Genomic DNA, 27,679 nt, shown 5'->3' with positions numbered 1-27,679 from the left:
ACATCACCTGTGCACATATAAAATTTACGTGCCAACATATTTGCCTGTCCATATAACTTACAGCACTGGCGCTGCACACCATCATTATCATTTAGATAATTTCTAATAATGTGACCCAACATTTCATTTACCACATTTAATACTTGGTCACCTAAATAAAAAGAGGGAAAGTTTTGCTTAAGGTCCTCTTCAGTTTTAACAATCATAATCATACTCTTTTAGTATTAAATTTAATAGCATTGTTTTGCCTATTCATGGCTTCTTTAAAAAAAAAAAAAAAACTGAGTTCTGGTGTCCACCACAGTGGACACAGCATAACATAATGAATATATATATATATGGAGAGTTCAGATGCAAAAGCCTCTAAGTGCCATCTGAAATTTTCTTCTAGAATGATCATTTTTATCAAGCTTGTATATTTAAGTTCAGTAATTTCACTTAAATGACAATTAATAGGTAATTTTCATTGCCATTTAAGTGAAATTACTGAACTTAAATATACGAGCTTGATAAAATGTATCATTTTAGAAGAAAATTTCAGATGGCACTTAGAGGCTTTTGCATCTGAACTCTTCATATATATATATATATATATATATATATATATATATATATATATATATATATATATATATATATATATATATATATATATATATATATATATATATATATATATATACTCTAAGAGACCAATCTGTTTCTGTCAACCCTCCATCTCAATGAACCGAATGAAGTTAACACGTAGAAGAAAATGGAGAACAGATGACAAGAGCCACTGCCTCAGAACAACACTAAAACCATCAAATCTACACACGGAGGCACACTTTCACGTGCTTAAGAGCCTAATGATAGTAGCAGGCGCTCAGAAAGCGTGTTGACAGTCGCGAAACGCAACAAACATCGTGGCGTGCTGAAAGCGTTGAGTCGGAGCGCGGGTCACGTGACTCCAGCACAGGCCTGCTGTCTGTTGTCAGCGGGACGGAGAGGGAGGAAAGAACATGGCGGCTACGAGCGACCTGAAGCGGGGCGCCGGGCGTTCGTTTTGAGCTTTCTCGCGTTAACCGAGACCGGGGCTCCGCGGGACTAGTGCATTCTCACCTGCACGGGATCAACTTTGCGGTGGTGCCCGAAATTCCGGGTTTGGTGCGTGTAAAGTGCAGGCTAAACGCGAAACTGAAGAGAATAGATTTTTATCCATAATGAGGGGGAGACGAGGCAGGCCGCCCAAAGCGCAGCTGATGCAGGAGCCCTCAACGGGACCGGTGCGCGGTCTGAGACCCCGCCGGGGCTTGCGGGCGAAGGTGAAAGTTACCTCCGATGACGATTATGTTACCCCTAAACGAGGGATTCATCATCATGCAACACGAGGCCGGAGAAAAGCGCGATCCGCGGTTTCGAGAGGGAGAGGAAGAGGCAGGGGAACGGCCAGAGGCAGGGGGCGGCGGAACACCGCGAGCGGGGTGGTTTACGACGACCACGAGAGCGATGAAGATGATGAGGATGCGGTTAGTTTGAGATCAGAAGAGGAGGAAATCATTGAGGAGCCTCTGACGGATGAAGAGGAGGAAGAAGAAGAAGAGGAGGAGGCCATCAACGACGAGTCCGACTACCTGGAGGAACTGGACGAATTGGAAGAAGATGATGCGAGTTACTGCACGGAGAGCAGCCACGGCAGCAACGCAGGTACGAGCGATCTTCATCGATCTCACCGGCGACTGATCCGTGTGCAAGTAATGAGAGCGAAAACAGCGCTCTTTTGTTGACCAAAACACTCAAAATGGATCCTGGTGCTTTTCTATGCTGGCAAAGGCCGCGGGTTTAGCAAGTAACTTAGCATTAGCGCGGTAGGCATTTGTTGCGATGAAATTGCAATTGCGGGACGCTATCAAGATGCAAAAAGTTAAATATTAAACTTAAAAATCCCATTGTACAACAGCAAAGCGGTTTTTAATATCAACAAAAAGTTATCTTCACTCGTCAATTATGCATTTGCTAACGGTTAGCCCGTTAGCTCATTAAATCCAGACACCCTCTGCAGTGTGTGTGTTTTAAATACTCTTAAATCACTCTCTCTTGTTATATGACTATATGTTTCCATGGGTTTAGACTGTAACGGGGTCACTTTTTAATCTTGCATATGAGCACACCAAAAGTTAGTTAGCCCGTTATCTTGCTAATTGATTTCGCGCTGATAAGATAATTTGTTAATAAAACCATCTGCATATTCCATAAACTTTGATAAAAGTACGGTCGAGTGTTGCATTTAGGTGTCTTACTTACTATCCACCCTCATTTGCATGAGGCTATGGTTGTCTGACTGGTGTTTTGGAGCACGTAGCCAAAGCTGAAGTGCAGCTAATGACAGGGCAGCATGCGGCCGATTGTTTTGAAATCCAGCGCCAGTGCCGTCGCACCTGACGCGGGGAGGACGTTTAAATTCGACCCGCTACTGTGTGTCACTCTCGCACATGACGTCATAATTCCATTTATGATGTAGCTCATGAAGGTTTAGGATGATTTACCCGCCTTATGAGAGATAATTAGGGTTAAAGTAATTTTAGAGTGATGGATGAGGTGTTGAACCTCATGTTGTCTGTTTGAACGTTTTAAAATGTAATTTATTCCTGTGATGGTATAAATGCATCATTACTCCAGTCTTTAGTGTCACTTGATCCTTCAGAAATCATTCTTATGTGATGATTTGATGCTCAGGAAACATTTCTGATTGTTATCAATGTTAAAAATAGCTGTGCTGATTCATATTTTTGTGGAAACGTGATACATTTTTTTTTTCAGGATTCTTTCATGGATAAAACCGTTCAAAAGAAAGACATTTATGAAGTTACAGATCTTTTTGTATCATCATAAATATATTTACTGCCACTTTTGATCAATCTAATGTGACCTTATTAATTTCAAACCCCAAAAAGTGCTGTGCATATTAAGTTTTTTTTTTTTTTCAACGATTAAAATATATTTTTATAGAATTTAAGTATACCTTATGCAGATTTCTGTGTTGTTGCTTCTTATTTTAAACTGTTGTGTGCATGCAAATTGGGAATCATAAAAATTAACTGTTGGTTTAATACAGCATGCACAACGTTATGTTCCTTATTGTCTCATTTTTGAGTTAAGTTTTTAAGCAGATGCCTGATCATTCCTGATGTCTGACTAACTGATTGACTTAATTAATTGTCATCTGAATCAACATGAACTTTTTGGGGAAACTGATCATTTCATGCAAGTTATTCCAAATGGACTAACATGACCGTCTCTCTTATTAACAAATAAAATGAGACAAAGTTTCTATATTACATGATCATAAAATTGTGTTGGGACTTGTTTTCCTCCTTGAAAAATTCACGTTGTCTTTAATCTGTTCCTAATTGGAGTACTTACATCCAGCAATCAAAACTGATACTGATTCTCTCTGTTTCAGTAGGTCGTAAAAGACCAAGACCAAGGCGACCACCTTCTCCTATTCTGGAGCAGAAGGAGATTCCTTCTCTGGAGCTGCCCAGTTCCTCCGAGGACCTTCTCATTCCCAACGAGCAGCTACTCAACGCATCAGCTGTTTATGAGGTCCTTCGCAGTTTCAGTACAGTCTTGCGTCTCTCTCCGTTCCGTTTCGAGGACTTCTGCGCCGCTTTGGTCGGACAGGAGCAGTGCACGCTGATGGCGGAGACGCACATCTGTCTGCTGAAGGCCATCTTACGGGAGGAGGACACCTCCAACACCACTTTCGGACCCGCGGACCTCAAAGACAGCATCAACTCCACGCTCTACTTCATTGACGGTATGACCTGGCCAGAAGTGGTGCGTTCATACTGCGAAAGCGACCCCGAGTATCACCACGTGCTCCCTGACCTGGAGGGCGAAGACTACCCGTTCAGCCCTTTGGAGAGCAAAGTCAAGGTCTTACAGTTCCTGGTGGACCAATTCCTCACCACCAACCTCGCCCGCGAGGAGCTCATGTCCGAGGGGGTCGTTCAGTACGACGACCATTGCCGGGTTTGCCACAGGCTCGGCGACCTCCTGTGCTGCGAGACCTGCTCGGCCGTGTATCACCTTGAGTGCGTGAAGCCTCCGCTGGAAGAGGTGCCCGAGGACGAATGGCAGTGTGAGATTTGTGTGGCGCACAAAGTGCCCGGCGTAACAGACTGTCTGACAGAGTTTCAGAAGAGCAGGCCGTACATCCGGCAAGAGCCCATTGGTTACGACCGACATCAAAGAAAATACTGGTTTCTCAACAGGAGGATCGTTGTGTGAGTATTTGCAATATATTATGGATACAAACTGCTGAGAATCTGGTGAAAAAAAAAAAAACTCACTTTCAAGGAGTTTAATTATTGACCTGTGTATGCAAAAAAATAACAATAACAAGCTATGCAATAAGGTCTCATTTGTTAACCATCGTTAATGCATTAACTATTATAAACTAACAATGGGCAATATATTTTTACAGCATTTATTAACATTTTGTTAATATTAGTTAATAAAAATGTTCATGTCACTAGTTCACAGTGCATTAACTAATGTTATACCATGGTCTGGGTGAATACTCGATTCTGATTGGCTGCAGGGTGTCCGTTAAAAAGTGATAATGTACACCTAGGGAAGGCTCAAACTCACTGATCAACTGCTGCGGTCGGGTCGTTGCTTGGCAACGCCTGTATACGGGAGATAGTAAATAGTGCGCTCGACTTAATAAATAAAAACCCTCACGATTTTTACTCTAAAACACATTAAAGTATTATTAATTGATTAAATATTTCTTTCTTTCGTAAGTGACCATGGTATAAGCGGGTTAATGCCCTTCGAGGTGTCCATTGTCAGGTATTAATGGACTTCGGCGGAGGCAATCACGCCTCGCCGTCGTCCATTAATACCTGATAATGGACACCTCGTCGGGCATTAACCCTTACTTAAGATACAGCATTATGCAAAATGTATTAATAAATGTTGAGATTAACATTATGATTAAAGGAATAGTTCACTTCAAAATGAAAATTCTATCATCATTTACTCACCCTTAAGTTGCTTCAAACCTCTGAGTTTCTTTCTTCTGCTGAACACAAAAGAAGATGTTATGAAGAAAGTTGATGGACCCCATTGCCTTCCATGGTATTTATTTTCCTACTCTGGAAGTCAGTGTGGTCCATCAACTGTCTGGCTACCGACATTCTTCAAAATATCTTCTTTTGTGTTCAGCAGAAGAAAGAAACTCATACAGGTTTGAAGAAACTTCAGGGTGAGTAAATGACGACAGAAGCGAACTAATCCTTTAATAAGTGCTGTACAAGTATTGGTCAACGTTATATAATGTTAACTAAGGAAACCTTATTGTAAAGTGTTACCATAAAATTATCATGAAACATGCTATTTTCTAAAGAAGGATTCTTTCGTTCATGCATTGACATATTTGTGAACATTATTGTTATAACTATAGGCTAAAGTTTGTGAATAAACTTTGATGTTGGCTTGAGAAAGCTTGAACCTTGAAAGCGTGACTCGAACTCGGGTCGCTTTGTGTACAGCTGCGGCAAATATATTATTTTGGCAGCTTTGGAATTCCATATCCACAGTGATTTTGCTTTGATGTAATAACTAACTTACAGCAGTTATTTTGTCTATGTCTTTCTGCTTGTTCTAAATCAGGTACAGATAAATGAGCACAAGTAAAATAGATTTATTTCAATGCATTAATGAGAGCGATTGCGTGTGTGAATTATTCCTTCCGTCTCTCTATTAATTGTGAAGCTGTGGGTTGTAGTTACTTCAAAAGTAGAAAAATCTATGCTATAACTGTTCAGTTTCTAAGCTTTTTTATTGATAAATCACAGTACAGCGTTGATAATGAAAATGTCGGTGCATTACTAACATTTCAACCTAGCTTTTCTGAAAAAGTGAAAAAACAAGGGGTAACACTTTATTTTACAGTGTCCTTGTTACATTTTTTACATGTAATTACTGTAGTAATTACTGCAAATTATGCATAATTAAATCCAACTCACCCTAAACCAAACCCTAATCCTAGCCCTATAGTAAGTACAGTACATGTTGCAGGGCTCCAGACTGCGACCAAATGGTCGCATTCTGCGACCAAAATTTGAGAGTGTGCGACTAAATTTTACATCCAGTCGCACATGTGCGACCAGTAAATTTCATCTCGTTCAAAGTGGGCGACAACCGACGTCGCGTCTGCGATGCTTTGTTTACGACATCACGACAAGAAGACTAGCATGTTTAATTTTTTAACGGTCCTCCATGAAGGGTTCCGAGTGAATGAGTGTGTGTGTGCGCGCGAGTGAGTGAGTGAATGAGTGTGTGTGTGTGTGTGCGCCCGCGCGCAAGTGACGGTGCGTGTCCACTGGCGCGTTGCGAGCGGAGCGGAGCGAGCGTTTTCAATTCATTCCTATGGAAGTTGAGCTTCACGCTCGCGCAGTGCATTTTGGGATTGCCAGCGGACCGGAGAAAGCGTTGAGAGCGACCGAGAGCGTCAAAAAGGTTGGGCAGTTTTTGACTTTATGCAAATATCAAGCGAAAAACGCGGTCGGCAGCCAATTGCTGTGAGGTTCGGGATGTGACGTCTGTTCTGAGAGTTTAAAAATATGCAAATTGTGCCGGAGTTAATGCTGGATTTAGTGCGTAAATCATTTTGTTTACAAATTAGACGCTTTGCAGTTGTTATATATGTTAAAGATTTTATTTTGGATGTGTTCATTGTGATTATATTGGCTGGGTTAATAAAAGTTTATAAAATTGAAAGGATATCTTTGCTTGGTGCATTTGGAAACAAAGCTTGCCTATTTCTAAATGTAATGGCGTGCATCTCTGATGATTATATTGTACGTGTGTTGTAAAAAACATAGATTAAACACACTCGCAACAGACACACCCCAAAGCGGAGACGTTACAGCGTTACCAGCGGCACTGAGCGGACTTTTGCCGCTGTAGTGGACACGCACCGTGAGTGAGTGAGTGAGCGAGCGAGCGAGCGAGAGAGAGTGAGAGAGTGTGTGCGCGAGTGAGTGTGTGCGTGCGTTAGTCTATGTGCGTGTATGTGAGTGAGTGCGTGTGTACATGTGCGAGTGAATATGTGTGTGAGACGGCTCGAGATGACTGGTCGTAAAGCAATGTGTAGTCTGACAATGTTTCTTGTCCAGGACATGACAAGATTTTTAGGAGTCGAAATCGTGTAATCTGATACATTGACTATAGTAACAGACAAAAAAATTGCGTATTCTGAACCAGGCATAACTATAACTATGGTATACTGTGGTTATGAAAGTAGCCTACACATCTTTTTACAGCACTTCAAAACTATATCCTATTAAAATGTTGTTGTTTTTAATGTGTCGACCAAAACATTTTGTTCATCCTTTAAAGATTGTCTCTATTTATAAAACTGAAAGTTTCAAGAAGTAGGAAAACTCACACTTATTTTTTTTTTAAAAGAAGACTAAATTACCATTGTAAACAGCTGCTGAGGGTGCTTATTGGCTATTTTCACTCCCTAATATCTATTTTGTCACTCATTTTGCTTTTGAAATAATATTAAGACATTATGAAGGATAATAATTAAATTTAACTTTATCTATACACCACAAATTTAGCTCAGTGCTTTGTCATCCCACAGTGCTACCAAATACTTTCTGTAGAACTTAGAGCCGCGGCCCTCAGATGTTAGTCTGGAGCCCTGTGATCTTAAAATAAAACTGCACCATAATTTCTGTACGCTTAATCTATTTATTATCAAAGCATTTGTCTGTAATAGTTATTTAGGGGGAAAATGTGAAGGTGTGCCCCTAAATTTTCTGCTTGCGCTCCTAAAATTTTAAGTCAGGGGCTACAGCGCTCCTAATAAAAAAAGTTAGTCTGGAGCCCTGTGTTGTTAATTGATATTACTCAGTACAATTACACTGTGACAAGGACACCTTAAAATAAATGTAACCAAAATATGGTTAAAGTGCTTGTGTTTAATGTATGTTACCTGATCCTTTTCAGAGAGGAAGATGGCGAGGATGAAAATAAGCAGACTTGGTACTACAGCACTAAAGTCCAGCTGGGGGAGTTATTGGAAGTTATGGATAAAGGGTTCTGGGAGAATGACCTCTGCTCCGTGCTGGAGGAGATGAGAGAGGAGATCCACTCTCACATGGACATTACCGAGGAGCTCACTAACAAGGCCCGTGGGAATAACAAGGCATACCTCACCGTTGCCAATGGTAAGAAAATACATGAATCAAAAGCTCATACACACCATTTTTATTACCGTCTTGGAAATACACATTTGTTGGGATGTGCAAAGTGAGACCACCACAAACTAGCTTGCTAGGTTTTTTATTTAATTAGATGGTGTGTTTTATTTTATTTTTTGGACAGCCATATTGTAAAAAAAAATTCACCAAATAATAATTTTAGTTTTGTAAGATTTACTCACAATAAAATAAATCAAAGTTTTTTTTTTTTTTTTCTAATATTGTTTGTTTATTATATGTATTTCCTGTGGGAATCATGCATATTAGTTATCGTTATTAGTTAATACAGCATACACAACCACTGAATGTTATGAGCTAAGTTTTTAAGCAGATGCCAGATCATTCCTGGATGTCTGACTAACCGATTGACTTATTTATGGACATGCATGTTGTCTGAATCAACATGATTTCTTTTCGGAAACTGGTCATTTTAGCAACCCACACTCATTTTTCCCCTTTTCTAAATAGTTCATGACTCTGTTGGTCTCTTGTCTGCTCTGTGGAAGTGGGACTTATTTAATTTCTCTAAGTTAAGCCTTCAGCTTTCTTGTATGGAAATGACAGCAGTTATTTTCCTTAACTATGTGGGCTTTTTTATATATATATATAAAATGCAGCTTATGAATCCAATGCTAAGACCTAACTTTAATAAATGCTCAGTGAATTCACCAGTAATTAAATTATGCGTGACTATTACACCATAATTAAATTAAGCCTTTTCAACAAATATCATTTATTTCAATTGACTTGTTTTAGTTATGTTGAACAAACTTATATCCATTTAGTAAAACATACTAGATTTAATCAGAATATATGCACTTTTAAAGGTTTTTTTTTTCTTTACTTTCTTTTTTTAAATTACTTTCAATACTTGTTTTATTGTAGTAATAAAAATATTACTGCATTGCATTACTGGATAATACCATTACACATTTCTTTGCAAATGTTTACATTTTTATTTTATTATTATCATTATTATAATCTTTTCATGGCATACACAGACATATTTAAGTCAGAGTACTAAATTAAATAAACAACATGAATGGATGATGAAATCTAAATAAATAAATCATGTGGATTTTCATACTTTTTCACGTGTCCCATTGCAAATAAGGACTTCCATTTCACAAATTTATTGTGATTGCCTGCAGTGTACTTTAGCAGTGTCAAAAAGAAAATGTGGAAAGAATTGTGTTATTTTAATTAACTACAGTCAGTGACTGTCTGAATCAGTAATAGTTAATGTGAAGGAATTCAAATGACTGTAAGGTGTCTTTCCGCCCAGCTATTTATAGCAGTGCAAAAGCAGCTCCACCTGCACTGAAGCGAGATTCATCTTGTAAAGGTTTTGTGGGAAAGTTTTTCACTTGCTGCAGATGTTTCATGCATCTTTTGCTTCCTGCATGCAAACCTTGTTTTCATGTGGTTACTTGAATGCTTAGTTGGGACTGGTAAGTTGCAAGTAGTTAAATTTTTCAAAACTTACAAATAACTTGTAGGCCATTGTATGTCAGTGATTAACCAGCTTAACTCGTTGACGCATCTTTAGGCTTATGAAATGTTGATGATCTCATTTGATCTTATTAGGAATTAGGAACGGATTTGTTTAGGGATACACATCGGACAGCTGTTGTGGTGTTTCAGTGCTGTTAAATGGGCGAGATCTTGAGAATATTCTACTATGCATTTCCTCCAGATGTGATCCTGGACCGCCTGAAGACCAAGCAGGAAGCGGAGCTTGAGGAGGTGAAGCGACGGGCAGCGGAGGAGGCTGAGAGGGCCAGACAGGAATCGAAATCAGGATCTGGTGAACCAGCTGTGAGCGATCAGGCGAACTCGAACGGATCGTGTCCACAACAAGACTCCAGTAATGGGAATGCGATGAATGAGCAAACTTCTGCAGACGGTTAGAGATCTTTTTATGGCTCAATTAGCTGCTGTGTTTACATGATTTTGTGTGTTTTTGATGTCGGATTTAATTGCAATTGCATCTTTCTAATAGTAAGTAGTAATTCAGGCACACTTGTGATTTGGGGTCTGTTTAGTAGTAATTACATCTTGTACCTTTTTTGTTTGTGAAGGGCTATTTATCATATCACACATACATCATCTTTAGTTTATTGATAAAATGTGAGAATGACATTTCTAATTTACAGGAGTCCCACTGTCATTAAAAACCTGGAAATATCAGGAAATTTAAAAATGTTTTTTTTTGGGCCTTAAAAAAGTTATTGAAATTTCTATTATGAATTTCCTTTTTTTCTAGTTTTACTCTTCTGTTAATTTTGTTTTATTATTAATAATTAAGATATTATTACCCTTGTGTAATGATATTTTATACTTGATAAACGTGGTCTCTTTTGTCAAATTTCAGCTTCAGTCTCAGCTGTCCCAGTTGGTGAGGTGGGCAGCACCACCAACGTTCCTGAGCTAGCGGCATCCAGCTCAACCATTCCGACTAAAACTGACTCCCAGAATCCCATAGGGAATGCAGTGACATCGTCTTCCAGTGGTGAAGAGGCAGGGGAACGGACTGATGGGGTGAAAGAGTTGGCAGGTACAGCAAGTTCTTTTCTTAATGTTCAAGTCACATGCTGCTACATTAAGACAGTTCTAACTAGTTAGCTGCAGTTGATTTCCAAGCTAGAAACAGATCTTCCATTTTTTAGTTCTAAAACAAAGACCCTCCTGGCACAAGAGACCATCTACTTTGCCCAGCAACCTTTGCTCAACAGTGCCGTCTATAAAGCAGCACTGGATCTTTGCCATCGTCTTTGTTATATCGTGTTTACTGAGAGTATAGAGCCTGTTTGAATTGGATTTAACAAAGTTTACAATGGTGCACTGATATATACTGCTGATGTGTTAATGATTTACTACAATATTATATTGGCTGTGGCTAGAGTGAAATGCTAGTAATTTATTTTTGCAGTAGTTGTATGTGTATTATGGGAGTATTCTACTCTCAACATGGCCATTACTAATGTATCTCATGTATCTTCTGTCACTGATTCTCCTTCAGATAAGATTTCAGAGTCTGCTGCCCATGGTGATGGGGATTCTGTACTAGAGACTGAACCTGCACAGACAGTGGATGAGAACAGCTGCAGCAGTCACTTCTCCATCACTGAATGCCTGCGAGGTCCAGAAGAGCCTGACCTGGTGGACCGATCTTCACAATCTTCTCTCAACAGCCAAGATGATACAGGTTTCTATGCACCTACATACACAGAATATACTTTTAAATTTCTTATATATGTTTAAAATTTGTTATAAATAAACATACACAACTGTTCAAAAGTTTTGGGTTATAGGTGTCTTTTTTTCTTTCTTTTTCTTAGGTGAGGGTAAAGCTAATGGAGATAGTGCAAAGACAGGATCTTCACGCATGATTACACGACTCCGGAACCCTGATAGCAAGCTAAGCCAACGCAAGGTCATGCAGGACAAAGATGGCAGCTCTCAGGATGGTAGCAGAGCACTTAAAGAGGTAAGGCTGTTGTCTTTATTTATGGTGACAGATTACATCTTTTATAGAGGTTGTTGATGTTTTGATGACAAAATGGATTTTTGGTCATTAGTGGTATTTGCTAAGGCATGTATTAGTATAAAGGTACCATAAGTCTTCAACAAAAAAGTTACATAGTTGCTAAATCTGTAAATCTTTAAATCATGTCATTGATATTTCAGACTCCCCCACTGTCGTCATTTGGCTCCTTTAAGAGAGATTCTAACAAGAGCAGTGGCTTTTTCAAACTGGGCCATGAGGGCAAGTTTCGCGTCTACCACAACCAGTATAGCACTAACACACTTGCCCTGAACAAGCACCAACACCGTGAGGACCATGACAAACGCAGACATCTTTCCCACAAGTTTTGCATGACCCCTGCTGGTGAGTTCAAGTGGAACGGATCGCTGTACGGCTCCAAAGCCCTAACTGTGTCCACTCTGAGATTAACCATCATCCAGCTGGAGAACAATGTCCCTGCTCCATTCTTGCATCCCAACTGGGCGTCACACAGGTGAAAGTCTTACAAGTACCAGTAGGACTTGTTTTTATTTTGAATGTGCTAAAGTTTCCTAGAAGAAGAATTTAACCATGTCATCCTGTGACCTTTTCCATTGCTGTAGGTCAAACTGGATAAAGGCTGTCCAAATGTGCAGCAAGGCGAGAGAGTTTGCTTTAGCTTTGGCCATTCTAGAGTGTGCAATCAAACCAGTGGTCATGCTCCCTATGTGGAAGGATTCTCTGGGTCACACAAGGTCAGTTTAAATGAACCTACAATCTTTTGATGCTAATATTTACAGAATTATACTATGAATGCAATATGGTGACCTTCAATGCGAGTGCAGACAGTGAAGTTCACACGATCTGTTGCCCGTTAGAGCTGGGTAGGATAGAAAATATAAAAAATATATTTAGCAACTAACAGTTTAGAAACTCCTTCAATTTCATTGCTATTCGTTTTGAACACCGCTTTAGTTATGGCATCTAATGCTATAGCTGTTTTGAAAGTCTTCCTATAATAGCAGCCATTACAAATCCTCTAAAAGTATACATGTAAAAGTATTATATAAACATCAAAAAACTCAAAAGTTGTCATTTGAAAGTCATACAGGCCAGACAGATAGATGCATAGATGAACAGTTTAAAGCGTTTGTGATGAAATTTGAGTTTGAAATCATCGTCGACATTGTCAATTAACATCTATGGGATTTTTAGAGATATGCATTTAGATAAAATAAAAGAAGATTAATAAATCAGAATGGGCTAAAGGATTGTGCTGAGTTTTGTGGATGAGGTTTTTGTTTGATATTCTGTTTAGGAAAAAAAATTCTAATTAATAAGGAAAGTCATAATAACCCAATTCATGTCTGGGCTGTGTTTAGCTTGAACGCTTTGGAAGGATTTGCAGTCAGAAAGGGCTTGGGGATTTTATATTTAATAAAAAAATAAAATAAAAAAAAAACCCGGTCAAGTTTTCACAATATTGGTTTGTTGTCTTTAAACTAGCACAATTGTCATGTGCAGTTTATTGTCAGGGAAATTAAATGCTTTTTTTGCATGTGTGGATAACAATACCTTAGTGCAGTAATATATTTCTGCACATTGTTGAAAATCATCCATTTTTTACTTCAGCAAATTCTGTGCTGGAGGCTTTCCAAAAATGTACAACGAGTCACCTTTATGTCCCAGTTTTGGTGATCTCTCTTTTTTCTTTTTTTTTGTGCTTCATCTTTCCGCAGGTTTCATCGCATGACCTCTGTTGAACGGGAAGAGAAGGAGAAGGTGAAAAAGAGAGAGAAAAAATTAGAGGATGAAGAGACTATGCAGCAGGCCACATGGGTGAAGTACACTTTCCCCATCAAACACCAGGTACATCTGAACACTTGCTAGCTTGAGCGTTTTATTTGAACATTTTAGGAAATTACATCAGCTTCAACATTTGAGCTGAAGGCATTCGGTAACTGTTCAAACATATTATGTAGGTGTGGAAGCAGAAAGGTGAGGAGTACAGAGTAACTGGTTATGGAGGTTGGAGCTGGGTGAGTAAGACGCACGTCCATCGCTTTTTCCCAAAGCTACCTGGAAACACCAACGTCAATTACCGGAAAGCAATTGAGGGTAAGCTGTTTGCTAGTACAGAATATTAGAAAATGTCCCTAATCTGGGAAACAAAAAAGTTGTATTTGTCTGATAAAACACTTTTTTTTTTTTTCAGCAGCTAAAACTGGAATGGACAATCAGGCATCTCTTTCAGAAACACCAAGAACTTTGGTTAAAACAGATGAAATTTCCTCTGAAAGTGTTCCTGAAAAGGATAACGTCCAGGACACATCCCTAGATTATTCTAAAGAAAAGCAATCTTTGGAGAAAGATCATGTGTTAAAAGATGAAGAACAAGATGAAGAAAAAGAGAATGAAACGGTTAAAGAGAAGTGTGATGAGAAAAATGAATCGGTGGAAGAAATGGACACCAGCACTCCAAACTCTGTAAATGATGAAAAAGGTATTTGCAAAGTTTTACTCTATCATTTCTGATGTGCTGTCCTTGGTACATAAAAAAGGGCTGTGAAAATGAAAAGCATGTATTGACTAGAATTTGAATGCGTAAAAATAGCTGCCTTGTAATGTGGAACAGTTGCTAATGAGTCTGTTTTTCATGGTTGTAGTTAACATCACAAATGCCTCATCCGATGCCTCTCCTTTGAAAAGAGAGCCTTCGGATAGTGAGCTGACGAAGGATAGTGCCCCAAGTCAACCCCTGCAGTCCTTCTGGCATGATGTTGTGAACGTCAGTGAAGGCTTCTTGCTACGCACGGCATACAAGAAAATCAAGGCATCAAAACTTGATGGGCTTTTGGAGAGGCGGGTCAAACAGTTCACCATAGAAGAGAAGCAGAGGCTTGAGAAACTCAAGCAGGGAACCATGTCTAAATCCTCTACAGAAAAGATATTGGAAAACAAAGAGACAACCATTGCTGCTCAAGATCAAAAGATTAAGATTGAAGGAACTATCTCTGAAACTCCAAAGGCTAGACAGACTGAGGGAGTAGCATGTCTAGTAATCCAAGAAAAAGACAATGTGGTCAAAAGGCTTGATTTTAACCAGGAGGAAGAACAGGCTAAGACAAACACTTCAGGACAGAAGAACATCCTGGATGTCAGATTAAATGACTCTGGTGACTTAGCCCCTAAAGAACATGAGCAGAAGCTGACAGAACCTGAACCCAAGACCGCCAGTAGGGTAGCAATGTCTGAGCTTAATGGAAACTCTCAAAGTCTGGATCAAAGCCTCAGCTTGAACGCTAAACCTGAGAAAACTGTCACAGATGTTACGTGCCCACCTGAAGACTCTGAGAGAAAGGACATCATTGAAAACAATGAAAATGACCTAGATGTAAAGAGAGCTTTGCCTGTGCAAGTAAATGGGAAGGATGGTCCGGTTGACCCAGAATGTAAGACTTTGACTGATAATGTTAACACAAAGGATCTAACCAGTACCGTTGCAGAGGAGATTAAAGCAATATCACCAAAGGAACCAGTGAAGTCGCTATTGAATGGTGACGCCACTCAAGAGTGTCTTAACGAATGGACTAATAGCACGATTCCTCAGCTGAATTCGGATGAGGATAAAGGGGTTACCAAGCTTGATCCCGATTATACACCGCCTCAGAAAGTGGCCAAGTTGGAAAACAACACTGAAGAATCTATAGACTCCTCGGTTTCTTCCACTGTACCTGAACCTTCTTCTGTAGCTTCCGAGCCGAATGCAAGATCCGAGGTGCCTAGTCATAGCTCAAAGATAGAGCCAATGCAAGTTGAGGAGGCAAAGCCTCCTGTTCCTTCCCCCGTCCCTTCAGCGGAAGAGTCCAGCTTAAGTAGTGACCTCACCGAAAACAGCAGCAGCGTTAGCGAGACTACGACCGTCATTACTCAAGTCACGACAACTACAACCACAGTATCCACAGCGTCCCGCATGGTGTTGACCTCACGTGATGGTCTTGCTTCCAATAACGGGATCAGTACACCTGTACCAACAGATTCTAAGGTGGAGTCTACCAGCTCTGTTTCGACACTCTCCACTACAACTACCACTGTTACACAGGTTACAGACTCACCCCAGGAAGCTACTCTAACAAAAGAGTGTTTGACCACTGTCACAAAAACACTGACCGATACCATGTTGAGTCCTAGTGGTTCCACTGTAAAATCTATGACAGTGAGTCACGAATATTCCACCAGGGACAGGGTACGACTGTTAAAGTTCTCTCGCACCAAGAAAACGCGGTCCGGAACAGCCTTGCCCTCGTACCGCAAGTTTGTGACCAAGAGTAGCAAGAAGAGTATCTTTGTGCTTCCCAATGATGAGCTGAAGAAACTAGCAAGGCGCGGTGGTATCCGTGAAGTTCCCATCTTCAACTATAATGCCAAGCCAGCCCTGGACATTTGGCCCTACCCATCCCCACGACCAACATTTGGGATCACATGGAGGTCTGTATTTTCACTTGATTTCCCTGTTTCATGTTGTCTTTCTAAACACCTGAATTAATTGATTAAGCAGTCATCGGGTAGAGGTGTCCATTCCTGCTCCTGAAGGGCCAGCAGAGTTTAGTTCTAGCCCTAATCAAGCCGCTAAACTGATGTATTAACTTTCTGTTCTATGGACAGGGATGATGCTTCAAATCTTGTGTCTTGTAAAGGAAGAGATGTGCCATCACTTCTCTAGGCAATCAGACTTGTGTTTTTGCCTTGTGTATGAGAAAATTAATGAAAATCATAACCGTATGGGACCAGAATTTCATCGAGACTTGGGGTGGGCTATTTTGACTTGGGCCAGTAATAACCTACCAATGTCCTACAACCACTGAGAACATTTTGGCAACCATGTTGCAGTGCACTAAAATCTAATTGGAACAACTTGGCAACTTTACTGCAATGCACTGGCAACCCCTTTAGTATGCACTGGCAACCCCTTTAGTAGTTTTGGGGACAGGTTTAGCTTCAAGGACCTCTCACTTTTGTTCAGAGAATGTGAACTGGAATCTAGTTTATCTAATAAATCTACTGGTTTCCTAAAGGTATTTTGTAGCCTTTTCCTGAACTATTATGTTCTTGGTCCCAATTAGTGTTCAAATCTTTCCTCAAGGTTAATTTGGTGTCCAGAGGAGAGACCAGGATATTGATGCTAGCTGTCCATTTACGATCATTTTTAAGAGCAGTACTAGTTGCCAAAAGACCAAATAGGCTTATGAGATCTGCATTAATACCTAATTTAAAAAAATAATAATAATTCTGTGATGTTAATGAACTGGAGATTGTTTCATGCAGATACCGACTCCAGACGGTGAGGTCTTTGGCTGGAGTGAGCCTAATGCTAAGGCTACTTTGGGCCTGCCTCAGATGGGATGACATGTCTGTGAAACCCTCACCCACAGGAGGGACAACGCGAACAGGTTGGCGCTTAACCGCTTTAATATCACTTTGGCATTCATGAGGAACTTTAAAAAGCCAGTGCTCAACCATTTTTGTGTAACTTAACAGAGACATCTGACACTGATATCACCACCACGGAGATCATAAAACGGAGAGATGTTGGTCCATATGGCATTCGTTCAGAGTATTGCATCAGGAAGATTATTTGTCCCCTTGGGGTACCTGAGACTCCCAAAGGTAATGGTGACTCAATGAGTCCTTATGCCAGGCAACCGATTAGTCCATTGTTTTCAGACATGGATGGTTTTCTATAATACAAGGCTAGATTGACCCGAAACACTGTTGATATTTGGTCTGTCCATCATTCCTTTGAGCAGAGACTCCCACACCTCAAAGGAAAGGCCTTCGTTCGAGTGCTCTGAGACCAAAGAAGCCAGAACCGGCTAAGCAGACAGGGCCTGTTGTGATCGAAACCTGGGTGGCTGAGGAAGATCTGGAACTCTGGGAGATTCGAGCCTTTACTGAAAGGTGGGAATTTCCTCTTTTTCCTGTTGTTTTTGTGAATTTGCACGCCTTCACAATGCAACATACTGATTCATTGCATACTCATCTGTCAAACGCTCCATAAAATCTTTCTCTTGTGTGAAATTTATTGGATAAAGGACGGTTGTAGATAAGACATGAATGTATACATTTTCATATATTATATTTTAACGATAATAAAAATGTAGAATGTTATTTCCTGTGGATGTTTACACAATTACCAATTTGTATGTTTGTATGACAGGGTTGAGAGGGAAAAGGCACAAGCGGCTGACCCAACTAAGGTTAGTGTGCAGAAGAAAGCAGAGGAGGTCAAGGCCCAATTGGAAGCTCAGCTAAAGCATCAGAGATTGGCAGCCCAGCAGGTGGGAATGTAGACATGTGCCCACCTGGGGCGCCCCTCTTAACCAGGGGCACAATGCTGAAAGAAATGAGTGTTCTTTCCAATGGGCCTTTTGTTTGGTTGTTGCCATTAATGATCATTTAACTCTCAGATTAGTTGTGTGTGTTCTTAATTTTAATAATCTTGTTTTGGCTGATTTTGTCTATTTATTTATCTTATTGCCTAGTATTTTTGTTTATATTGTCATGGTAAGTTTTTTCGATGATAATATTGCAGAAACGGTTGGAACAGCAAAAACCTAGCAGCACCAGCACCACATCCACCTTGACCAGCACCCCTACAACCCCTGGCACCACTACTCAGAAGGTGGTGTTGGGCTCTATTAGCGGTCAGGTAACTTCAGCGCCAAAAGTGGTAATGACCACCAAGCTGGGCTCTCCGGTGACATTCCAGCAAAACAAGAACTTCCAGCAGTCCTTTGCTTCCTGGGTCAAGCAGGGCCAACAGGGCAGTTCAGGTCAGTCTTTACAATGTTATGAGGATGCATGGTTAATTACAGTTCTTGATGTCTTTTTATTTTAGATGTTATTGTAGTGTGTTTTTTGCACGTCAGTGTATTTGATTGGAAATTAGCATACTTTATTATTATTTTTTTGGGGAGCTTATTTATAGTGGTGTGTTAGTGCTTGACATCGACGTTCGTTGTCCGTGGCGTACTTGGATGCAACCGCCGCTGTATTACCTGATTGAGATGTATGTGCTAGGGTGGTGATCAGACCTGTGTCTTGCAGTCTCTACCAGTTCGGTTGTGACTGTGGCGGCGAGTAGCGCCACCACGTCTGGGCAAACGTTCCACATCGCTGCTGCTGCGGGGTCGATGGCCGGCAGTGTCATCACCGCTAAACTACCTGTTCCAGCCAACAGCAAGATAGTCACAGTGAACGTGCCAACCACGCAAGGAGGTACGGCAGGCCTCCAACATCATTGGCATGTGATTTTTGTTTCAAGTTAGGCCTGCCTGCACGCAGATTCGCAGAGAGGCATAATATCGGCACCATATTCTTAAATGACGTTTATTTTTTTACTTCGTTTCTAATGATAAACGGCATACCGTGTGCATGGGTCACTTAATGCAGCCTGTTAGTTATCTAAAAGGTTGTTCAGACTGGCAGCACTTTGCTGCAAAAAAGCAGCTGAAAGTCACTGAGTTGAAGGAAACATTCATTTTAATTGCTGTCATTGTGAACATCCTATAAAGTTTGGTACAAAGCTCTACGTCCTTTTTACGGCTTCAATTTCAATTTAGTTGGTTGTCATTGTTTAGCATTTTCATTGCATAATACAAAGGATTTCTTTCTTTCTTTTTTTTGTGCCAATTTGTTTGGTTTTCTGTTTGGAAAACACTTAAACTTAATATTCCAAGTCAAATATTCTTATTCTGATATCAATACACTACCGTTTAAAAGTTTGGGGTCAGCAAGGTTTTTTTGAGAAATTAATACTTTTATTCAGCAAGGATGCATTAAATTATCAAAAGTGACAGTAAAACATTTTTAATGTCAGTTAAAGATTTACATTTCAAATAAATTGTGATCTATTCATCAAAGAATCCTGAGAAAATATATGATATATAAATATATAAATAAAATATTAAGCCATTTTGATATTGATGCTAATAAGATATGTTTCTTGAGCATTAAATTATCATATCAGAATGATTTCTGAAGGATCATGTGACACTGAAGACTGAAGTAATGATGCTGAAAATTCAGCTTTACCATCACAAGAATAAATTACACTTGAAAATATATCTAAATAAAAAATTTAAGTTTAAAATTTTTCACAATGTTACTGTTTTTTAGTATCAAATAAATGTAGCCTTGGTGAGCATAAGAGATTTTTTCCAAAAACATTTAAAAATATTACCAACCCCAAACTTTTGAACAGTTTTGTATCCATGTAATGCTGTACTCTTGGAGCAAACTATATCTACTCATTGTCTCAACAGGTTTGGTACAGGTACAGCAGAAGGTGGTGGGCATCATTCCATCAAGCACAGCGGCCACCGCACAGTCCTTCCCTCCATTCCAGCCCCGTACAGCCACCATCAACATCAGACCCAACACAACCACCTCCACGCAGCAGGTATGAACCCTCACTAAAATGATCCACTCTGGTCAACTCAACATTTGTGTTCCTGCAATAATGTTTCATTTACTCGTTTATGCCCAGGTCCTTACGACTGGAACCGCTCTACGACCAGGGATGACTGTGATACGCTCTCCCCTGCAACAGGCCACCACCCTGGGGAAGACTATCATTCGCACACCCCTGATGGTTCAGCAAGGTATTCTCAACAAGGATTTGCCCTGGAAATTTTACTTTTAATGGGTTTCTGTAGGAAAGTAGAGAAGAGACAGGAAATGATGGGGTCTCATTTAATTAGTGGTCATTAAACCAAAATATTTGACAGCAGAAGGCTACATTGTGACCATGTGATGTCCACAGTAACTTACGCCCAACTCTGTTGAAGACACCAAAGTTTTCTAAATCGTTTCTGAAACTTCAGATTGTGATTGTGATTTATATCACACAGGTCAAGTGCAACAGCCAGTGCAAACAAGTGTGGGCACTCAGGTGGTGGGCACTCCTCCTCGCCTCTCCACTCCAAATCAACCCCAGACCCCACAGACGGCCTCTTCTCCCCGACCACAGCAGGGTCAGGTCAAACTCACTCTGGCCCAGCTCACTCAGCTCACCCAAGGGGCTCAGGTTTGTACCAGTTTTAAATCAGCATGCAATTCAAATGGACCTTTATTTACTTCTTTTATCACAGATTTTAATGTTCTTATTGTGCCCTGTTAATCTGTGCACATTATAGAGCGCTGCAGTGATGTAGTCAGCATCACCCTGGTTCCGTCGACAAAAACCCAATAGGTTTTCCCCATTGGCTTTGGGATTATTGCTGAAAATAAACTCTGACCAAACAAAAGTTTATGATTCCTTCATGTTTTGTTCATTATGATAATCTTCACAAATGAACACAACTTTTAGGAATTTTGAAGTGTAAATCCGCAGAAGTAAAAAGCTAAACGTAGACTATTAAAGAACTACAACACGGTCGCATGACTTCAACATCACCAAAACTAAGCTTCCAACATCTATTTTAGTCTTTATTTAAAAAACAGAAATAAGAAAATCCTTGAAAGTTTGAGTTAGAATAGCTTGCAGACTAGTAAGTAGATGTTTTCCTCAGGGTTCCCGCAGGGTCTTAAAAAGTCTTAAATTCTGAACTTTAAATTTAAGGCCTTAAAACGTCTTAAAAACAGGCAGATTTTTATCCATGGTCTTAAAGGGGGGGTGAAATGCTCATTTTCACTCAATCTCCTGTTAATCTTGAGTACCTATAGAGTAATATTGCATCCTTTATATCTCCAAAAAGTCTTTTGTTTTATTATATTTTTAATTGAAAGATTGGCTGTACCGAGTCTTTCCGGAAAAAAACGAGCGGCTGGGGGCGGGCCATGTGGGCGAAGCTAAAGCTGTGCTAACGCGCCGAGCTAACAACACACAGAGACATTTGTTCAACAGTTTTACTCACCGTTCCAACGCACGACCGCGAACCTTTATCATTGTGACTGCTCGATCCTTAAGCATTAGACGATCTGGGCTTTGTTTATAAAACAATCATCGTCGAAATGCAGGGAACAACAGCCTTACACAACTCCGTTTATGCTCAGGAAAACAAACTCCATCCACGGGTGCCTTAACGCTGGGTTCTTTGGGAATCTGTGCAGGGTTGTCTTGCCCTGGCAACCAAAAACACACTTCTTTGGTGACATTGACTTCCCAAAAGCCGGGCAGGGCGCTTTGATGGCGAACTGCTTTCACTCTCTTGCTCTGGTTTACGAGTGCGCGCGCGCCCGCGATCTTACCGGAGAAGTGCCCTTAGAACCCATATAAGGAAATTCCGCACCATCTTACGTAACATAGACCCATACTCGAAAAAAACTTTCCGAAACTTGTGACAAACCGGAAGGACAATTTTTGGAACAAAAATACTCCTTCAAACGTACAACTTAACTTTTGAAACTTTGACCATGTTTAGCATGGGAATCCAACTCTTTAACAGTGTAAAAAACTCAGTATGCATGAAACAGTAATTCACCCCCCCTTTAAATTTCATTTAGTCAGGTCTTAAAAAAGATTTTACCCTCGTTCATTTCCAGAAACGCTGGCTGCAGAAAGTTATTACAAAGTAGCAAAAAAGTATCGAAGTCGCTCGCCAAGAGGCAGTTCACATATCGCGTCTTTTTCGCGCTCAAGTTCATTCAAATGTAGGCGCGCGGTAAGCGCGCTTATAATTGAAGCGACGCGCTCGTTTTTTCCAGGCGCAGTGACATGAAAAAAGACATGAAGGATGCGGGTGCACCCAAACACTACGGGTGTTTTTCTCTTCTCCGTAAATAAATCTTGTAACAGAGCTACAGCAAGCGTTTTGCCACTATCCATTCCATTAGCCACTAAAACTTTTTTGTCATTGTGGAGAGCGCAGGGCATGGTTGCATAGCAACGACGGACGCCACGGGAAAATCGGACCGAATTTTACTGTTAATAATAAAAGATAAGCTAAAGTGTATTGTAAATGTCAGTAAATCATTTTTTATAAAAAGAATGAGTCAAAAAAGATAAAGTCTGAAATATGTGAGGTTTATCTTTTTATAAAAACCTTTTTTGGCAACTTTATTTGAACTTGTACATGTTAGGCTAGTATATAACATGTTGCAAGACACTTTTAAAATCTGGCTATCATTTTTAATCGTATTATTTTAATGTTTATGTTAGTGTGTATTGATGCTAATTTTATTTGGTATTTGCTGTTTTTTGACAAAACTTGGTGAATTGATTTCATTGTGTAGTATTAGTACTTTTTGAACAGGATTCTGTGATAACAGTGATCATTTTTGGCACTATAATAATTAAATGAAATGTTCATGCCATTTCATCTCTAGTTATGATCAACTAAAATCAACTAATTATGTGTTTTTTACAGTAGGCCTATAATATGCAAAGTACAATTTTCTATAAAAAAATGATATCTGATTCTGTTCTTTTCTCTGACGCGTTGTTGGGTCTGGAAGGTTACTAATGTGATTGCTTTATCTGTAAATTAAGTTAATGTTTTTTCAATTACTGAATTCATTGAAATAAAATGAATTCTTTGATTTGAATATTTTTTTGGCAATGCGTCGTGTAGGTATTAAATTTCAATCTTTAATCTTAAAATGTCTTAAAAAGGTCTTAAATTTGACTAACTGAAACCTGCAGGAACCCTGTTCCTGTTAATTGTAATTATGTTTAATGTCCCCAAAAACTTATGTAATCGCATTTAGCCACTTGTTAGCTATTGCCTTTTTTAAGACAAGGTTATTGATTAATGTTACTTACTACTGAAATAAACTTGCACTTTTGCTCTTCAGGGAGGGAACCAAGGGTTGACAGTAGTGATCCAAGGGCAAGGTCAGACCACAGGCCAGCTGCAGGTCATTCCTCAGGGGGTGACGGTCATCCCAGGGCCCGGTCAGCAGCTCATGCAGGCTGCCATGCCCAATGGCCAAGTCCAGCGTTTCTTGTTCACACCCATGGCCCCTGCACCAGTGTCTGCCCCCGCAGCCCCCGCCATAACGACCTCATCAGGCATCCCAGCCACAGCTGCACCAGCTGCCGTCACCAGCACAACTCCAGCACCCATTCAACCAGGTGAGACTTTATTATTTATTAGACACTTCTATCTTCACGCAGCATCAGTATGGAACTTGTCTGGCAATGTTACATCTTCTTAAGCCAGCAAAACGCAGAAGCTGATTTAACCCCAACCATCCCCCCTTAAAAAAAAGTTTACTAAATTCTCTGATGACACTTGAACGTCCTGCACAGATTACCTAGATGCCTACAAGCTTCGTCAAATTCTGAATATTTGAAACTGTTTCATTACTCATTTTCTGCAGTATCGATACAGTAAAACCAGCTGCGATTTATCACTCTCGCTTCTTAAGTCTCTTTCACACACACCTCAGTGTGTATTTTAAATATGTAGTCCGTTGCGCTGCGTGTTTCAGAATGAAACGAGTCACTGTGTTCACAGCTCATGATCTGGTGTTTTCAGTGTCTGGGAGAGGCTCGGTTCACAGTAAATGTACCAAACTCCAACTCTTCATGTTCATTGTGCTCCATTTATGCTTTTTTACATTCACATAATTTCCACCATTTCCGTGGACTGATTATACAACAGTTCACACAGTTTTGTAAACCTGTTGTCACAGACATTTAAAGGTCTCCTTGCAGTTTTCTGACCAAATAAAATTTGTTAAAAAAAATGTGCAAGTGATCAAATTTGTGACAATAGCCGCTTTCCGACCGGAGGAACCTTTTCACAGTTCCTAGAACTATTGGCTATAGTACCCGGATGTCGGCGTGTTCGCACCGCAGGAACTAGGAACGATTTTAGTTCTAGGAACTCCATTTGGAGGAACTAATTTAGGTCCTACTTCAGAGTAGGGTCTAAACCAGCACTATAGGAACTATCCGTGACGTTAGTGTACGCTGACTGGCCGAACGCACGCGGAACACAAGCACCCGCCATTTTTAAAACAGCTATAATGTAAACACACAGATTATAGCCTATATATTTACTCCATAAACTAACTATACAAACATGGAAAACAGTGATAGATGGGTCTCTAAACCTTAAATGCTGAAGAGAAATTCCAACGCAACTTTGAGGGGACCAAGCCAAACATGATTATGTAGGCTAATAGCCTTTTTTCATATACTGTCTACTTTCTATAACAGTTCAATCTAATAAGATATTAAACAGTACTGTTAGACAGATCGCTAACTAATAAACACAGAGAATGCGAGCATTGTTTGCTCTGGCGTTCTCAGCGCCGCCAAAATAAAGGTCCGTCGCACCGTCAAAATAAAAGTCACCATGCTTGTGTCACTCCCTTACCCCTCCTACCAGTTCCTATGGCCACTTGGCCAGTGCAAACGCAAACAGCAAAACCGAGTTTGGGGGAGAGTAGTTCATAGAACTGTTTAGAAGTGGACAGTTCCTATAACTAAGTTCCTAGAACTACTTGGTCGGAAAGCGGCTAATACAGCACTGGCCCTCTTGTTTTGAAGTTCCTGTATCATGGCAAAACTAATACCATGTATCGTGAAAAACACAAATACCCTTTTTTTCTTTTCTTTTTTTTTTAACCTGGTTTGTTCAAGGCTGTGTTTCTCAAAAGCATCATAAACCTAAGTAGATCGTAGAACCAATGTCACTAATGGTCTCTATGATCAGCTTTGCTCACAATGCTTCTGAGTGTTTTAAGTTCCAATATATTTTCTCTCTCTTTTTCTAGCTACTCGTCTTGCTCCACAGCCCCAACCTCCAACCACACTTCCTCCCACATCATCTCTCCCTCCATCACAGCCAGTCCAGCACATACCCACCACGGTCCCAGCCGCAATCGCTCCCCAACCGACTCCACCTCTACAACCCCACCCGCCCGTGCAGCTCCGACCTCAGCCCCAGGTCCTTCCTCAAACATCAGTCCCGCCCCCTACATCTGTATCTGTACCTGTCCCTGTCCCTCAGATAGCACAGGTGACAGCCACCGCACCTCCACAGCAGATCACCACCATCCCTGTCACCCAGACCACCGTTACCAAAGTCCAGCCCCAGATCCAGCTCCCCCCGCAGCTCCTCAGCGTCCCCGGGCTCCAGCAGCAGGTCATCTCCCACATCCAGAGTCAGGTAGCGGCCCAGATTCAAGCTCAGGTCCAGCAGGCCGGAACCACAGCCGGGATGCCCCAGCAGATCAAACTGCAACTGCCCATTCAGATCCAGCAGCAGGGCGGAGGGCAAGTCCAAGCGCACCAGATCCAGAATCTGGTGACCATCCAGACGGCCAGCGTACAGGAGCAGCTCCAGCGGATCCAGCAGCTCTGCGAACAGCAGCAGCAGAAGAAGAAACAGCAGGAGGCCAAGAGAGAGCAGGCCCAGCAGCACGTCAGCCAGAGCGACCTGATACAGAAACAGGTCAGGAAACTAATATGACTCAAGTTGTTCCACAGTTCCACTGAGTTGGATAAATATGACAATAAGAAAGATGGGGTATTATGTCAACTTTAGGCTACTTTAGGTCGCACTGCAGCAGTATATGGTTGTTTGTGATTTGAGTGTTAAACATGGCTTGGTATTTGCTATCATTTCTCACTATGGTCAGAGGCATTACCCATGAATGAAGTCAGACCACGTTGTTATGCATGTGTAAATGAGCCTTAGTTGATTAAAACTTAGTTGATTGATATTTAAATTAGAGGCAAATTGTATTATTGTCATTTTAATTCTTATTGGTAGCAATGAAAGTTTAATTTCATTTCTTTAAAATGTCTCATCTTATATTTCAGACAACTTTATTGATCCCAAGGGACAATTTAGTTTTGGGAATAAAACAAGCAAAAAAACAACAACACTAAATTCAATAACATAAATATGGGAATATGTACCTAAAAATAATGCATAATATTGTTCATGCATAATATAATGGACAAATTGTAATAAATATTACAATAAACTATGGAAGGATATATATATATATATATATATAACTATATATATATAGTTTATTCATATTATATATATATATATACAAATAAATACAAATAAAATATAGCATTGTCCATATTTTTTGGACAACTTATTATTATTATTATTATTATTATTTAAAGAAAAAAGTTTTCAGTATGTTTCCTGAAAATGTAATGACTAGTGTTAATTTCGTTAATGAAATCTAAGAAAAAAGATCGTCAGTGAACATTTTTCTTCAGAGACGGTGACGAGACGACACCAACGTCATTAAATGATTACCGTGACTATATCAACATGCAATATCGTTGATGAAAAAAAGAATGAGACTAAAATGTAGTAAAAAAAAAAAAAAAAAGCTTTTTTGTCAAATAAAAGACAAAACCTAGTGTTTTTACTTAATATTTGCAATTTGGTGCGATCCACTTTCAACAGCTTTTCTCAGAAATCGCTTACTGCACCTTTTAACATATGTAATTAAATGCATATGTATATATTGAATAAAATGCAAATTGCAGTTGAATGTGTTGAATTTACTAGGAAATATTTGACATTACAGAAGTTAGCATCTTAATTGATGCTGTTTTGTGTTGTTTTGTAATTTTTCCATCTGTATAGAGAGTTAAAGCATGGTAAACACACTCTATTTTTCGCTTAGGTGGCTCAGAAGCAGAATGTGGCCATAGAGCAGTTAAAACAGAAGAAAACCATGACTCCTGCTGAAAGAGAGGAGAACCAGAGGTAAACACTGTCAATCTCCATTTTTCCTTTCCAAGTTATTAAAATTATAATGACATTCGGGATTTTAAATTCCAACAAACATGAAGCGTTATTCCAGTCTCATTATATTTGTTACATGTGCACCGCAGATAAACCATAAGCCACTGAAAGCCGTATTTATGGAGTTGAATAGACTGGCATTAATCAACCAAATCCATTGGTTTTTTTTT

At 40.0% G+C, this 27,679-nt stretch overlaps 1 protein-coding gene across 10 annotated transcripts in view; it reads left to right on the top strand.

Annotated features, from left to right (window-relative positions):
• Positions 1 to 813: 813 nt before the first annotated feature.
• Positions 814 to 27,679, top strand: part of bptf (bromodomain PHD finger transcription factor) — a 34,648-nt gene continuing 7,782 nt past the window's right edge. For 2 of the 10 annotated variants that reach the window (XM_081388190.1, XM_081388194.1), the window contains exons 1-25: positions 979 to 1,686; positions 3,443 to 4,268; positions 8,011 to 8,231; positions 9,961 to 10,170; positions 10,639 to 10,821; positions 11,287 to 11,472; positions 11,606 to 11,754; positions 11,955 to 12,286; positions 12,396 to 12,527; positions 13,512 to 13,641; positions 13,755 to 13,890; positions 13,988 to 14,275; positions 14,439 to 16,260; positions 17,098 to 17,222; positions 17,311 to 17,439; positions 17,580 to 17,730; positions 17,990 to 18,110; positions 18,365 to 18,605; positions 18,880 to 19,050; positions 20,097 to 20,233; positions 20,321 to 20,435; positions 20,685 to 20,860; positions 23,569 to 23,848; positions 25,501 to 26,180; positions 27,388 to 27,470. In XM_081388190.1, the coding sequence (XP_081244316.1) occupies positions 1,203 to 1,686; positions 3,443 to 4,268; positions 8,011 to 8,231; positions 9,961 to 10,170; positions 10,639 to 10,821; positions 11,287 to 11,472; positions 11,606 to 11,754; positions 11,955 to 12,286; positions 12,396 to 12,527; positions 13,512 to 13,641; positions 13,755 to 13,890; positions 13,988 to 14,275; positions 14,439 to 16,260; positions 17,098 to 17,222; positions 17,311 to 17,439; positions 17,580 to 17,730; positions 17,990 to 18,110; positions 18,365 to 18,605; positions 18,880 to 19,050; positions 20,097 to 20,233; positions 20,321 to 20,435; positions 20,685 to 20,860; positions 23,569 to 23,848; positions 25,501 to 26,180; positions 27,388 to 27,470 (7,508 nt within the window). In that variant the 5' untranslated portion in view covers positions 979 to 1,202. Of the gene's footprint in view, positions 1,687 to 3,442; positions 4,269 to 8,010; positions 8,232 to 9,960; positions 10,171 to 10,638; positions 10,822 to 11,286; positions 11,473 to 11,605; positions 11,755 to 11,954; positions 12,287 to 12,395; positions 12,528 to 13,511; positions 13,642 to 13,754; positions 13,891 to 13,987; positions 14,276 to 14,438; positions 16,261 to 17,097; positions 17,223 to 17,310; positions 17,440 to 17,579; positions 17,731 to 17,989; positions 18,111 to 18,364; positions 18,606 to 18,879; positions 19,051 to 20,096; positions 20,234 to 20,320; positions 20,436 to 20,684; positions 20,861 to 23,568; positions 23,849 to 25,500; positions 26,181 to 27,387; positions 27,471 to 27,679 lie in introns of all 10 variants that reach the window. The other 8 variants (XM_081388196.1, XM_081388197.1, XM_081388199.1 and 5 more) reach the window with 7 other exon arrangements.

This window comes from Scardinius erythrophthalmus, assembly GCF_964197995.2.
Source record: "Scardinius erythrophthalmus genome assembly, chromosome: 1".
NCBI lineage: Eukaryota > Metazoa > Chordata > Actinopteri > Cypriniformes > Leuciscidae > Scardinius > Scardinius erythrophthalmus.
This window is presented reverse-complemented; position numbering and strand designations above follow the sequence as displayed.